The sequence below is a fragment of the Oculina patagonica genome, chromosome 3 (assembly GCF_052425735.1).
Source record: "Oculina patagonica isolate OP01 chromosome 3, crgOcupat, whole genome shotgun sequence".
Classification (NCBI taxonomy): domain Eukaryota; kingdom Metazoa; phylum Cnidaria; class Anthozoa; order Scleractinia; family Oculinidae; genus Oculina; species Oculina patagonica.
This window is the reverse complement of record NC_135760.1, coordinates 15,043,080-15,056,863: the sequence shown is the minus strand read 5'-3', so window position 1 is coordinate 15,056,863 and position 13,784 is coordinate 15,043,080. Positions and strand designations below refer to the sequence as shown.

Sequence of the window (13,784 nt, the reverse complement as noted above, 5' to 3'; positions counted from 1 at the left end):
TGGAAAAAGTTCGAAATATGAAAAGTTGCCAAAACGTTTCCAATGCTTAGCATTATGCATAGAAGGTAGGTGTCGAATTCTAATTGATTTAATACGACAGTTTTTGCCTTGACTTTGCATTTAACAAATAAGAGCGAGTGTGTCGTTTTCTCAGCCAATCATGCACGTGCAGGACAAAACCCAATAGCGATTTTCCCGCATTTTCCACCTGTTGCAAGCAAAGCTTGTGCCCCAGAGTGATTTGTTCACTGCGATGTTTGAAAGAGATAGGCTGTTCCAGGCGTTAAGGGCAGCGCGAAAAACGGCGAGCGAAAAATTAGTCCCCTCGCCTTTTTTCCACTCGTCGTTCTTCGCTAATCCCTGTTTTTTTTTTTTTCGCCGCTTCCCAACTAATCGAACGCCTGGAACAGGCTAGAGGCTGGAAAGTAGAGAATTGTTAACTCAAGGTATCTTATATAGTGCTGGAAAATTTTCCAGGGATTTTCTTCTGAGACGGTTAGCCCTAGAAAAGAAATCAGGGACCAGATGATACAAAGAAAAATTCTTTGACCTCGGTGAGAAATGAACCCACCCCTGAAATAGATCACCGTTACTCTTCCGATAGCCTGCGTTGCAGGTGAACTAAATCCTGGTATATCGCATCCTCGGAGACCCAGGGGCACTGAGTTAGTCGGGGCGACGGGCAGCTTATCGGGACGACGGGATTTTCGGGCGAAAGTTTGCAACAAGAGTAAACTTTCGCCCGAATATTCTGTCGTCCCGATAAACTGGCCGTCGCCCCGACTAATTGCCCCTGGGTCTCCGAGGATGGGTATATCGAGGATTTTGTGACACGTCCGGCTGCAAAGCAGGCTACTCTACCGACTGAACCAAGAGGCCTGGCGGGAGCTTGTTTTACAACAATCATGCGACTCCGGATCCGTCGCTTATGTTCCGAGCTAAGATGACTTCACCAAGCAAACACAGTCTTGAACAACAGGACCACGGATAACATAAAACACAACACCAGTAATTGAGGGGCATAACTTTATTGTTCCTAAAAAGCTCTTCAAATAGAAATAAAAATCAAAAGGTTTTAGCAAATAGAACGCCGGGTCATCGTTTTCGAAATTGATTAACTTTTCTTTATCAGCTTTATAACGGCGGGGATAAAACTCGAAAATAAAAGTTTTCTCCTTCATATAAAAAGATCAAGAAGAAGTCAGTTAAATTCTTCAATTCAGTCCTCTTTGCTTCGTAAATTCTATTCTCGATATTCGCGCACTGTATGTTTCAAAGTTATTGTTTTTTAATCGTATTCTGTTTGTTCGTTGACATACACAACTGAACGCATGTTTTTTTTTTTATCGTGGTTCGCCGGGCCGCATTGCAAACGTTGCTCTGTCTTGGCTGTTGAGAATTATAAATATATCTTGCGTGTCGTCACTTCTGTTGATATTTCTTTCGTTTGAGAATTTACATTTCGTTTGCCGGACAATTATTTGGATTCCTTCTTCTTTAGCCAATAAGGTTCAACTTGTCTAATGAGGACCTGTAAAATAATATAAAATGTTGCATTTTAGCGCGTAAAATCAGGCAATATTTGTACAGTATCTGACCCTTGTGTTGTGTTCTTGGGCAAGACACTTTACTCTCATAGTGCCTCTCTCCAGCCAGGTGTATAAATGTGTACCGGCGAACTAATGCTGGGGGGGTACCCTGCGATTCATTCCATCCAGGGAGGAGTAGAAATACTCCGAGTCGCTTCATATTTTTTTTTTTTTTTTTTTTTTTTTTAATTGCAAACACACAAAAGCACATCACTTACAAAAATACAAAAAAAGTATCCCCTACTCACTACTTATTGTACAAATACTTAAGCTGTGCACAATACAATACGACACTTGCGCTTCTTACAATTCGACACTGTATACTATTTACAACACTTACACTACTTACAATGTCGCTTCATGCTAAGGAAACCGGGATAAGCTCCGGCCTGTATGGGCCAGTAGGGTTGATGCAGACTTTACCTTAACCTAACTAACCTTAATGATATGTGCACATTATTTATTATTTATCTATTTTAAGCAATTACGTGTACAGTTTATTTTCTAACGGTCGTTAAACAATAAAACAGGGAAGAAAGAACTATAAAAACCTTACCTTGCTTCCAGAATCTGCTGCTCCAATCTTTCCTGTGTTAGAAAAAAAGATAAAACTGTAGACAACTAGCTCTGCAGCGTTAGAGAACAAGTTAACCACTCTTTGGCTGTACTAAACTCCATTTATCTTGAAATACGCTTTTATAATATGAATCAGTGCTCGACACTAACGCTAGTACACTAGCCCAGGACTAGCAAAATTTCATGCTTGGCTAGTAAAAGTACTTTCCTACTAGCCCATAGACTAGTAAATTCGTGGAAAAATAAATCAACTACAACTATATAACTTGGGAAGTTTTTCTCCCAGAAACCTTTATCAGGATCTAGTTTCCATAGCTTGAGTAATTTAAACCAGAGCGCTTGCGACCCACATCGCATACGGATTTATATCGTACGATTAACTCGCAAACCTGACGCCATCTTGAAAAAGACGCTCTGTCCTCGCTTCCATGACACCAAAAAGGGACCTGGGAGTCGGCCATCTTGCGGTTTTCGCGTGAGCGACCGCGCGAGCATGATTTCAAGCTTTTGTAACACTTTACCTACAAGAAAACCGCCTTCAAGGGCCGATAATCGTGAGCCAGATTTACGTTGTTCACCAGAGGACCACACACAGCATGAAGAGAAAAAGAAGTGTGATCCACGGTCAAGAAATTCTTAACCGAGTTGGATGATAGCATCGTTGCTGCGTCTCAGTGAAGGAAAGATGTACTTGTGTGGACAAACAAATATAATGCTAAGAGATTAGCTGATTCAAACTTGGCTGTTTTTTTTGTTTGTTTTTTTAAAGGGGGGGGGGGGGGGGGGCTAGTGACTTGTCCTTGTGGGCTAGTGATTATTTGTACCTACTAGCCAATTGCCTAGTATCCAAAAAAGTTAGTGTCGAGCACTGCGAATAGAACCTGTAACATTTGCGGGAAGCCAAGGTCTTTCTATATCTTATGAAATCTTCGAGTCTGCTGTGATTTTAACATACGACCTGCTTTTCAGGGAAAGAGATGCCCCTCTCCCCTGCAAATCTTCATTGTCACTGCACATACCCCTAGGCTTTGGCTATGCTCCACAGAGGTCATAATTTTACCTTGACGTTTTCATTTCTAGCACGGTTCATTCGCCCCTGTAGATCTTCAATCTGAACCTTGATCCCAGCCGCATTATGCCACACTCGGATCTGACGGTCCGAGCCTCCCGCGGTGGCCAGGTAACGAGAGCTGGGGTGCCACGCGATGGCCGTGATGTCATCTGTGGCAAAGAATATAAACGAGTGAGCCTGAAAACTGTTAGAGGTTTTTTCCTGGACGGAGGACAAAGGTTTTTGGTAAAAAGCTCAAAAATAATCTAAATGACACATGCTCTTGTAGACTAATAGCTACTCAAAAAAAATCACAAGAAAAATGAAAAAAAGGACAGGATTATTAACTTAAGTTAGCAAACAGTGAAAAGTTAACTCAAACAACAGTGCCTCGGCTGCTCAGCCAACAGGGCAAGATAGACTGTTCACAGCCCTCTATTTTCTCTTGTTGTACTACCGTATGTACTCGAATAAGCGCCGCCCCCGAATAAACGCCGCCCTCGAATAAGCGCCGCATTTGGGACAACAAAAGATAATAAGCGCCGCAGTCCCGATGCGGCGCTTATTTATGGAATTCCGTTTAACTAGTAACAGCATTACAAAACAACTCTAAAACAAACTTGGAAATTTCTTTTTCATCACTGAAAGCGATGTTTTGCAGTTCAATGTTATTGTTTTACCGCTCGCCCATTAGTTCTTCTATCCAACATTCTTGCAATACGCAGCTCTGTAAATGTTGTGAAGCCCGCGAACTTTGCCAAGACAGCTAGCGCTACTTCTTTCTTCAGCAAGAGATGAAGACTGACAATCAAAAGACACTATTTCCAATTACTGTAAATGGCGTCCAAATTTTAAATAAGCGCCGCCCTCGAATAAGCGCCGCACTTGAGATGCAAAAAATTTAATAAGCGCCGCGGCTAGTGCTTCGCTCGCTGTTCTTATTTCTCTCACACGCTTTCTTTTGCGTTGAAAAATAGAGAGGCTGTGAACATACTAGGGAAAGAGTCTAAGGCCGAAGAGAGCACATTCTGGTCTCAGCACAACCAATATCTCTGCTAAACCCCCTTTCCTTCAGGTTACAACAGTTCCATTCAAATTACCTCCGTGTACTTCCTCTAACATTTCCTCCAGGCTGCCATTTTCTGTGTTAAAAATACCAAGGGACCGCCCCATAGCAACAGCCGTGATGTAAGCATCCGGGGACATACTGATGAGCATGTTGTTGTAAACTCCAAACGAGGCGTCATAGATTCCTGTTATAAGGAGGTGGGGGTCTTGCTTCTTGGTGTACTCCACTGAATAAGACAGAAATATAACAGTGGTTAAGAACTACATTCTATGCTACACAAGTCTCTCTTAAACCATAAACACAACAAAACTGGCCTTTTTTGAGAAGGGAGGGTGGGGAGTGTAGGCAGGTGAAGATGTGTCACATGAGAGGGGTGGGGGAAGATTTAAACATGTTATAACGATGTTGAAAGATAATTTAAATTTATTGTTAACCTCCCCTCCCCTATACAAACTCACCATCTATGTCCCAAATTTTCCATGTTCCATCTTTTGATACAGTTGCCATCCTAGTGAAAACAACAATGAACTTTAGAAAACAGGTCATGTTTGCCACTTTTTTTTAAGCACTAGGTTATATACCAGTTACAGCAAGGCGCCCAAAAGTGTGACCACTTTTAATTTATTCACATTCTTTCATGCAGATTTAATCCAATCAAAAGCCGTGGATAGCTTGCAGTTGACTTCTTATTGGATTAAATCTGCACGAAAGAATGTGAATAAATTAAAAGTGGTCACACTTTTGGGCGCCTTGCTGTAAAGACCTCAAATACTTTCCATCAAAATTGATTATTTAAAAACGTGGATGACAAATACAAGTACCTTGTGGAATCTGCTGAAAAACTAAAATGATAAACACCAGCAGTGTGACCTTTTAACTCCATTGCTCTTGAAACCTTTAATAAGTGAAACAAAATTATACACTATATTATAAATATACTATATAAAGGAAAGTGACCGCTGCAGTTAATAAATGGCACGCGATGCATGCAGAAGCGATGGCGTTTTACGAGGGGTCTTACATAATTTTGAGGAAAAGTAGCTGACACCTTGTGTGTGAAAAAACTGTTATCCAACTGCAGCTTACATTTTTTAAACATAAGATTGTATAGCTGTTATGAATTCACAGACCAAGGATGCAAATAATACATTTTCTTTGTAGATTTTCCCAATTAAACAAAAGTAATATTTTATTTTATATTTTTATACTTTTTTTTAGATTTCCCTATGTTGTCTCAACAAATATTGCGTTATACTGTAGTGTGATATCACGGATAAACGACATACGATACGCGCGAGCAAGCTGCGAGAAAGGTCAAACGGTCTCTTGCTCACAGTGTCCCTTTGTATTATAAGAATTAGAAATTTCTGTCAACTAAATCTAATAGACCCCATCATATATAATTAGTCTCTTTCGTTTATACATTGTAGTGTTCCATTCTAACTGCACGGAAGTATTTTGCTTTTGTGTTTACGCGGCGATTTCTTGTTAAGTTAAACTTGATTTTCTGTTCGATCGGGCCAAACAGACAAAACGAACCGATCGTTTGATGGCATATAAGCGATGTCACGCCATCGCTTAAAAAGCAACTTAACATACTAAAACAGGCATGTAAATAATTTAACAAAATTAATTATCACCTGCTTGAATTCATCAGACTTGGTGAACTCCACAGACCAAAGTTTAACATCAGGAGTAAAACCTATAGGAAATAATAACATACAATAATCAATTATTGACCCAGATCTATATGTTGACTAGCAGTTATGTTTTAGCTGCCACTATGACGATGTCAGATTAACTGGGTGTTAAAGCCTTGTGTGTTTAACTTTGTCAATTACCGGGTATGCAGAACAAAAATTCATGCCACTCACCTGTTGTTTCTCAAACTTAAAGATTATGAACCCGTAATTAACTATAACTGAGACTGAGATGAATTTCATCATGCTGACAGAGTGCAGAGTGCAAAGAGCCCTAGCTGGGGTCATTGAGTTGTGTTCTTGGACAACACATTTACTCTCACAGAACCTCTTTCCACCCAGGTGTATTAATAGTTACCCGCTGGGGTAAACCAGCAATGGACTAGCATCCCATTCAGGAGGGTTGGCTAGAAATACTTCTACTGGCTCCATTCCACAGAAACTGCAGTAAAGCACTGACCATATGGGTCACTGGGCTCAATGAGAGTTAACCTTTTTAAACAAGTAAACTTATAAAACACTGCTTGCTCAATGAGCTAGTGAGGTTTTGAAAGCAAATAGTCCTGGACCATTGGTCTCGGTGTGTGTTGTAATTGTTTTGCCATATATAAAACGAAAAGTGTAAGTTTCTGGATACTAGCAGATAAAAAGTCTGTTGACTACTGGCTGATCAAAAGATGTATTCTCTTCACCAATTGCCACATTTCTTTTGATATTGTAAGGAGAAATTACATGTAGATGTAACATGTATTCGGAATTCAATGCTTAAAAATGTCTATGTACCTACCTGCAGATGCAACAAATTTTCCACAAGGAGATATACTTGCAAAACTGTTGTTCATCTGACGAGTGTCAATTATTGACAGTACTTCACCTATAACGACAAACAGTGTATACAATTTGTTAGAGGCAACAAAAGGATCTCTCGTGTGCCTGCAAAAGACCAAACGGTTATTTCGAGTCCATACTGCACACTCTCAAAGTTTGTTTTTATTTTTGTTTTGAATTTTTTGATACATAACACTTCATTAATGGCATACAGGAATTTTTTTAGTCCGCTATTTCAAGTCATTTGGTCCAGGAATGCTCCATGAGCTGAAACGTCGGTTTGGAATAATGCCGAGGTTCTTCTACTCGTTATTATTGTTGAGCAAGGATATCTGGCGTTAATAAATAAAGAAAAAGGTAACTTTTTCCTGGAACTTTTTTTATTTTGGTTAGTGAAGATTTCTTCATGTGAGACTCGCATAACCATGATTGCAGGAGAGTTAAATATGCGCAGTACAGACTGAAAATCATCTTAAAGTTAGACCCCCATTTACAAAAGCTAGAACTCATGGTAAAGCATATACCCTTTAAATTCCATAGAATGATAGTTGTATCCCTGGAGCACGACATGATGAACTTGCCACTGGACGCCACAGCGATGTTGATGATCTCTGCTGAATGTTTGACTGGAAAATCAAATTCACCAGTGGCGGAGGCTCCAGATCCATCCTTCTTTTTGTTCACTTTAAATACTCGGATTGTGTTTCCATTAGCTAGAGCTGTAATAAATGCCCTAAAACATAATGGAGTAAATGTTACAATCAGTCAAGACTACAACTGCACCAAACCCTTAACAGACTGAGTGAAGAGTGAAACCCTTAGAAAGAGAGAAAGAAGGGAGAAGAGAAAGAGAAAACTCATCTGTAGGGTCTAGTTGCTTTTAGTAAGATTTTAACATTTGCTGTTTATTTTAATGGTATTTAAATCAGTATGCCCAGTTGTTTTAGACAAGATTAGTCAAGGAATGATCAAGCTGAACTAGGACCGGGGCCCTAAAACTATCAAATATCAATGAAAATAGTTTCATTGGTTTTAATTAGCACATTGCTTCATCCTTAATTTTCTATGAATTTGAAAGATGCTGCAAAATGGCAATGTTTCTAGACTAATTTTAATCAAGCTCTTTTCATACTCTTTTCAGTACATTAATTTTTTAAAAATAAAACATTTGTTTGGTCTTTCATGTTAAAGATAATCAAGGGTTATTATCTAATTAGTTATCACAACTAATATTAATTTATAAAGAAATGTAGAAGTCTGTAAGGAGAACTAACATCTTGAGTTTATGGTTCAGAAAGGGTTAAACTTATTAGGAAATTTAGGCTTATTTATCCAGGACTTATTCATTTAGGTAGGACATTTTCAGAAAATCACATTTTTAACTTTAATCAGGGATGCTTTATAATGTACATTAATATAGATTTATCAAAACATTTAGTTACATCTATCCATGCATGCTTAGGTTTAGTTGCATTTCAACAAACCTGAAGCGAACTGGTTGTTGTTGTTTAGTATCTTCACTGTTGGCAAAACAGTAAGACAAGAAAGAAGGATTTAAGTTGTTAGAACAGTTAAAGTTTCATCATTTATTATATAGAAATGAAAGATAAATTCAATCTGAAAGTTAAAAAATATTATTCAGTAACAAAACTTTAACTAAAAAGTTAATGATCAAAAATGCCACGTACTGTACACTAAACAATGTGATGAAATGGATAACTGTTAAATCAGGATATTACATGGATTCCAGAGAAAATAAAAAAAACATGGTGTGCTGGGGATCAAAACTGATTATAACAGCTCTGAAGAAGATAACAGAAGGAAAAAAGGAAATCCAGGACACTAGGTCATAATGAGAAAAAGATCAAAACAGTGAGTTTATAAGCATTAAAAAGAAAACAAAAAGCAACAATGTATAGATGGAATAACATACAGTGCTGGAAATTACTGTCGGTCATCGGACATTGTCCGATCAAATATGCCAAAACATCCGGCCAATTTTGCAATATGTTCAGACATGATGTCTGAGAACTGACGTGACTGTGTCTTGGAAAATTTAACATGTTTGATTTGAAATGCAAATTGATGTCCTATTAAGTAAGAAAAATTATTTCCAGCACTGACGTATGACATCCAAAAGGCTATATACTGTGAATACAATGGAGTGACCCTGCTGGTCAGAGCTCGAACCCAGACTGCTCGATCCAGGGTATAGTGCACTAACCATTAGGCCACAACGCCTCCCATTTATAATATTACACTATATTAGACTAAGTAATAGCTGTCCAGTTTGAAAAATAAACTTACAACACCACAGCAACTGCACAATTTGCAGCTTGAAATGTTTTCGATCCAAAATCCCTCCAATGATAAAAACTTCCAATAATAAGCCCAAGAAAAACCTCAGGACAAAACCAGTAACCCTAGCATTTATTTTCAGATGTTTACACCATGTATGCGTGCTTCAGCGAGCATTGCTTATTAAAAAACATTTTTGCTCTATGTGCATTTTAGTAGCTGACACCACTTCAGAGTACAAACGTGTAGCTTCATGTAAACTGGTAAACTGCCGGTAGTAACAGTACACTTACCTTGTATCAGGGCTAAAGTTGACCTTTGTTCCATGATCAAAATCTACATTTGCTCTTATATATCTAAAAGCAAAACAGATAACAAAAATCATGAGGTAAAAATCAGTCATCAAGGTATTAAAGTTATAGTGACCCAGCATATCCTTGCCAGACTAATGGAAAATTAAAATAGAATTAATTTTTGACACCTTCTTAGTTAACGATGAATCATTTGCCTTAGATTTTCCCAGTAGCATTTTATCATGCTGCTCCAACAATTTATTATGCACAAACATTTTCATGCAGTTGAATTTAACAGCTAGTTTGCAAACTTCAGGTTTCTACTGTCAAACGACTGATAGTTGGTGAGTAGCAAAGCGCTGAGTGATCTATAAAAGTTATTGGAAACTGAGAGCAAGCAGTCTATTAAATAATAAATTATTATTGTTTTAGTATTACCCAATAATAGAGTGGGTTTCACTTATTTATAAGTGTTGAATGTAATTTACATTTACTTTGGTGTTGCACTGCTATGCTCAGTGATTGGTTTAAAAATCTCACACCAATTTCTCAGCCAATCAGAACTAAAACCAAAACCAATCGTGTCTCACTCACGCATGTTTTTCCACGCTTCATACCGGCTACATGTATTGCTTTGAGTTTTGAATCGTTCACTGGATTGTCTGTGTCCTTTGTGATTGGCCAGAGTGATAACTTTGCTTTTGGTTTAACAACACTCAATTGAAAACTGCTCCATAACATCAATAATGCTGATTTATTGAAGGCTTTTTGTTTTGGCTACAAAAAACCATGCGTACCTCCAAGAGCTTCAAATAGGGGCATACTTTAATAGCCAATCGGAATACAAGCTTGCCAATCATCAGCATCTGGGTTATGCTACATATACAATGTAGTAGCATAACTTACATAGACAACAGCCCTGTACATTTTCTTTTTTTGTCACACAGTAAATGCATCTTAATATATAACTTACTTATGTTCTTTCTCTTTGAAATCTTTTACACTCCACAATCTTACAGTCCTGTCTGAAAAACAAATGAATAAATAATGTAAGTTTAATTAAATTCCCTGTGGTACCTGGATAATACTAAAAATATTTTTTGGGGAAAGTAACATGTAATGTATTTGAAGGTTTCAAGCAGGGGATCAGATGACTGAATGAAAAGGAGAAATAGAAAGGTTCTATAGAAAAAAAAGAATTTCTTTTTTCAAAAGAACCTTTTCTAATGTATTTTAAGATTGATGTAGAGCAAATGTAATTAGTGTATGCTAAACATGAATGATAAATGAAGCATTGGAATATGCATGCAGGTTTTTCAAACTGATCACATACTGGTTTGCATGTAAAATTATAAAGAAATATTTTTTTTTTGTAAAAGCAATGTAGTTTAGTTTTGATTTGCAGTGTCTAGCCAGCAGGCCACTTCACGGCAAAATTGTCGTTTGCAAAGCAGATGGTTCTTGCTTCCTAAGTATCCATAAGGTAATAAACATTGTTTTGTAGTCTGTGGCTGCCAATTATACAGATGAGCTGATCAGATCAATCAAAATGAAATATGAGACAAGAGAAGCCCCTGAGAGGGTACAGCAGAAAAAAAGATCATCCTGAGACTTCTAATCTCAGAAACAAAGAAATACATAACTTGTTAAGGTTGCAGGCAGATCACTTGGGTTTGATCTGAATTGGCAATGTTGTTTTGTTATGATAAATCTGTGAAGTAAATTCTGATGATGTATTTTTAAAACCACACTTAATTATTTAGCTTAATTAGACCAGCATTATCTCCTTGACCAATAAAAATGTATTTTGAAATCACCAAATTGAAAATGACAGTGTTAAATAATTTCGAGACAGTGACACGTTTGAAAATTTGACAAATATGATGGACAAAGTACTCAGGCCTATCCTTTGAAAAATAATTATTTTTTAGAAACTAGACCTCAATATTATTGAGATGAAAGCTTAAACCTAAATTTACTGTATAAACCCCAACTTCAGAACATAAATTACATGTTTGTATACTTTATCCTGTTTATGTACTTTAAGTATATCTCACTAGATAGTTCCAGCTTCGCGCTTATCGAGAAAACAATACTTAATAAGATAAGCTCCAAATTGACTAATTCAATTTTCTGGATTGATGGGTTTGCATACAAGGGGGATTCCACTGATGAAAGAGACAAGATGGTCTTGTGCCAGAATTTAAATCCTTCTCCAAAAAAATATTGCAAACTATATAAAGCACAATTCAATAAAATTTCATAAATTTGCAAGAATGAACTGCATAAATAATAAATTGTTTACATAAAACTACGTTTTAGATAAAGGTCTAAATAAAAAATAACAGGCTTAATGCCCGCCTTCACGTGATCCAACATTTGTGTACGTGTACATTTCAAAGCCAGTGGATGCACGCGCTTTTTAAAATGTAAGGGAAAATCTGAACTTATATTCCTTTGTGACAACCTTGTGAAGTTGAGGCCATGTATTTTCCATTCAAACTAAACTCCAAGTCTAGTACATCTCCCGTGTGCCCCTTGAGACTAGCAAACTGTCTGTGATGATTCTTTACCGGCGCATTTGCTCGTTTGCCTTTCCCACTCTTTGCTTTGTCTTTTCGCTCTCCGTTGATCGCCTGTTTTTCTTCCAACTCTGTTTTATCAGTCTCAGAACTGTCATCCTTTTGCTGTTTACTCTTGAAGCCGATAAACAGAATAACTACTAATATAATGGCAGCAATTACAGAAGTTACAGCGATCGTCCCAAGAGTAGCGACTTCGACGCCCGCCATGTTTCCTAACGATACAGCACCTGTATAGAGCCTCGTTTTCACTTCCACGCTTTTTTCGCGCTTTTTCACGCGCGTAAAACGCTACACAACTAAATTCACTTCAACGTGAAATTTTTCAACAAGCAAATTATTAAAATATAGTGAAATAAATCTACATTTGAGGTTTTTGCAGCAGCGAAACATAATGATAAGAACAGAATTTATTTAGCTCACCTGAAGAACTTGACATTATGTATTTGCCATTACTGCTGAATTCAACTCCTTCCACAAAAGCGTCATGGCCCGTCAAGGAGGCAGCTTGGAGTGGATGTGTTACGCTAGGCATGTTAGTTCCTGTTATTTGAATTTTTATACTCGTCCTCCGCACAACGCCTCTATCACCGCTTGCAGCCAGGACTAAATACGAGTTGAAGCTTTAACAACCTCCTCAAGACATGAGATATTATAAAACGGATCTGGGCACTGCAAAATACACAAAACCTAAACCGCTGTGCGTTTTCAGCGTTTTAGCTTGAGCAATAAAACTCTTGTTCCGCGTTTCAGAGCAAAATAGCGTGGCGTTGAAACTATGAATTTAAAACAACCAGTCGATAAACAGGTTGTGTGAAAGCTTTATATGCTGGCATTCGGCCAATGGTCGACAGCGCGAGTTTGTGTGTTACAAGGGCGCGCGCTATGTTAGGTGTGCTTAGAAATTGCCACCAGTTATTTTGCGCAACCAACCAGCTAATTATGGATAAAGCAGATGTGTGGGTCGCAGGCTGCTGAGTGCAAAATCAAATCAGATTAATTATTTAGTCTTTTGCGGCTATGGTTTACGATAACAGCAAATAAAATGGACTCCATGGCTATTATGCACTCTCGACTAGACATTATCCATCAAGCAAAATGATATCTCAAGATTTCGGTTATTGGGTTATTTTAAATAGTGGATGGAAAGCGTCCTAACATGCAAATTTCGCTCGTCTTCTAGATGTTTTCGAGAAATTTATTGAACGTTTAACGCGGAAATCGGCGCGGCAGATTTGATGAAACTACCTGAAAACACCACTGATTCAACAAACAAAAGCTTATTTTATGTGTCTGGTTTTCAATGCGTTTAATTATGATTACATCTTATAATCTTAACTGTCTGTAGAAAGGATATTGACGACAAATCGAAAGGAGTACTCGGTTGCTGAAAGCTACTTAAGTATGGCACGTGCCTAAAAAATAAGTAGCATAGGATAAAACTATTATAATACACCGCCCAACGAGATACATACAATAACAGCATATCGTACAAATATCATTAGTTTATTCCTTCACAGTATTGAATCTCTCCCGCCGAGATTTTTAGACGGAAACAACAACTGATCTTAATAGATTGTAGTGAAATCTTCAGTGTTATCATAAAAGTTTGTTTTGCATTCAATGTTGACATATTTTAAAAACATTTGAAAAACCTAGTTGATGAGTAGAACTCACTGACTAAAATGTACTATGTTTTTGATTAAAAATATAACACAAACAGCGGTGATAAACATTATAAATCGCTTTTTATAAATATGCCTTTCGTTTGGCAACTATTTATATCATATAAATAGTT

The 13,784-nt window shown here is 37.6% G+C and overlaps 1 protein-coding gene across 4 annotated transcripts; it reads right to left on the bottom strand.

The window, feature by feature from the left end:
* Positions 1-1,012: 1,012 nt before the first annotated feature.
* LOC144646866 (transducin beta-like protein 2) lies at positions 1,013-12,855 on the bottom strand. Of its 4 annotated transcripts, none has more exons than XM_078506565.1 (13): positions 12,410-12,855; positions 10,378-10,429; positions 9,405-9,467; positions 8,298-8,333; positions 7,338-7,546; positions 6,773-6,859; positions 5,926-5,987; positions 5,107-5,180; positions 4,744-4,793; positions 4,317-4,511; positions 3,226-3,386; positions 2,146-2,177; positions 1,013-1,531 (listed from the first exon to the last, which is right to left on the bottom strand). In XM_078506565.1, exons 1-13 carry the CDS (start codon positions 12,519-12,521, stop codon positions 1,498-1,500), a joined length of 1,167 nt encoding a protein of 388 aa, XP_078362691.1. In that variant the 5' UTR covers positions 12,522-12,855; the 3' UTR covers positions 1,013-1,497. The 4 variants fall into 4 exon arrangements, with proteins under 4 accessions (XP_078362691.1, XP_078362693.1, XP_078362692.1 ...); XM_078506567.1 differs by lacking the exon at positions 12,410-12,855 and adding an exon at positions 11,872-12,226; XM_078506566.1 differs by lacking the exon at positions 8,298-8,333 and having other exon boundaries at positions 12,410-12,854.
* Positions 12,856-13,784: the final 929 nt, after the last annotated feature.

Excerpts from the sequence above, each read along its gene's own strand:
- LOC144646866 (XM_078506567.1), bottom strand. The coding sequence starts at position 12,196 with ATGGCGGGCGTCGAAGTCGCTACTCTTGGGACGATCGCTGTAACTTCT. Across the intron at positions 9,468-10,377 it reads TTCAAAGAGAAAGAACATAA|ATATATAAGAGCAAATGTAG; the intron begins GTAAGTTATATA and ends TTTTGCTTTTAG. Across the intron at positions 5,181-5,925 it reads AGTCTGATGAATTCAAGCAG|GTTTCAAGAGCAATGGAGTT; the intron begins GTGATAATTAAT and ends CACTTATTAAAG.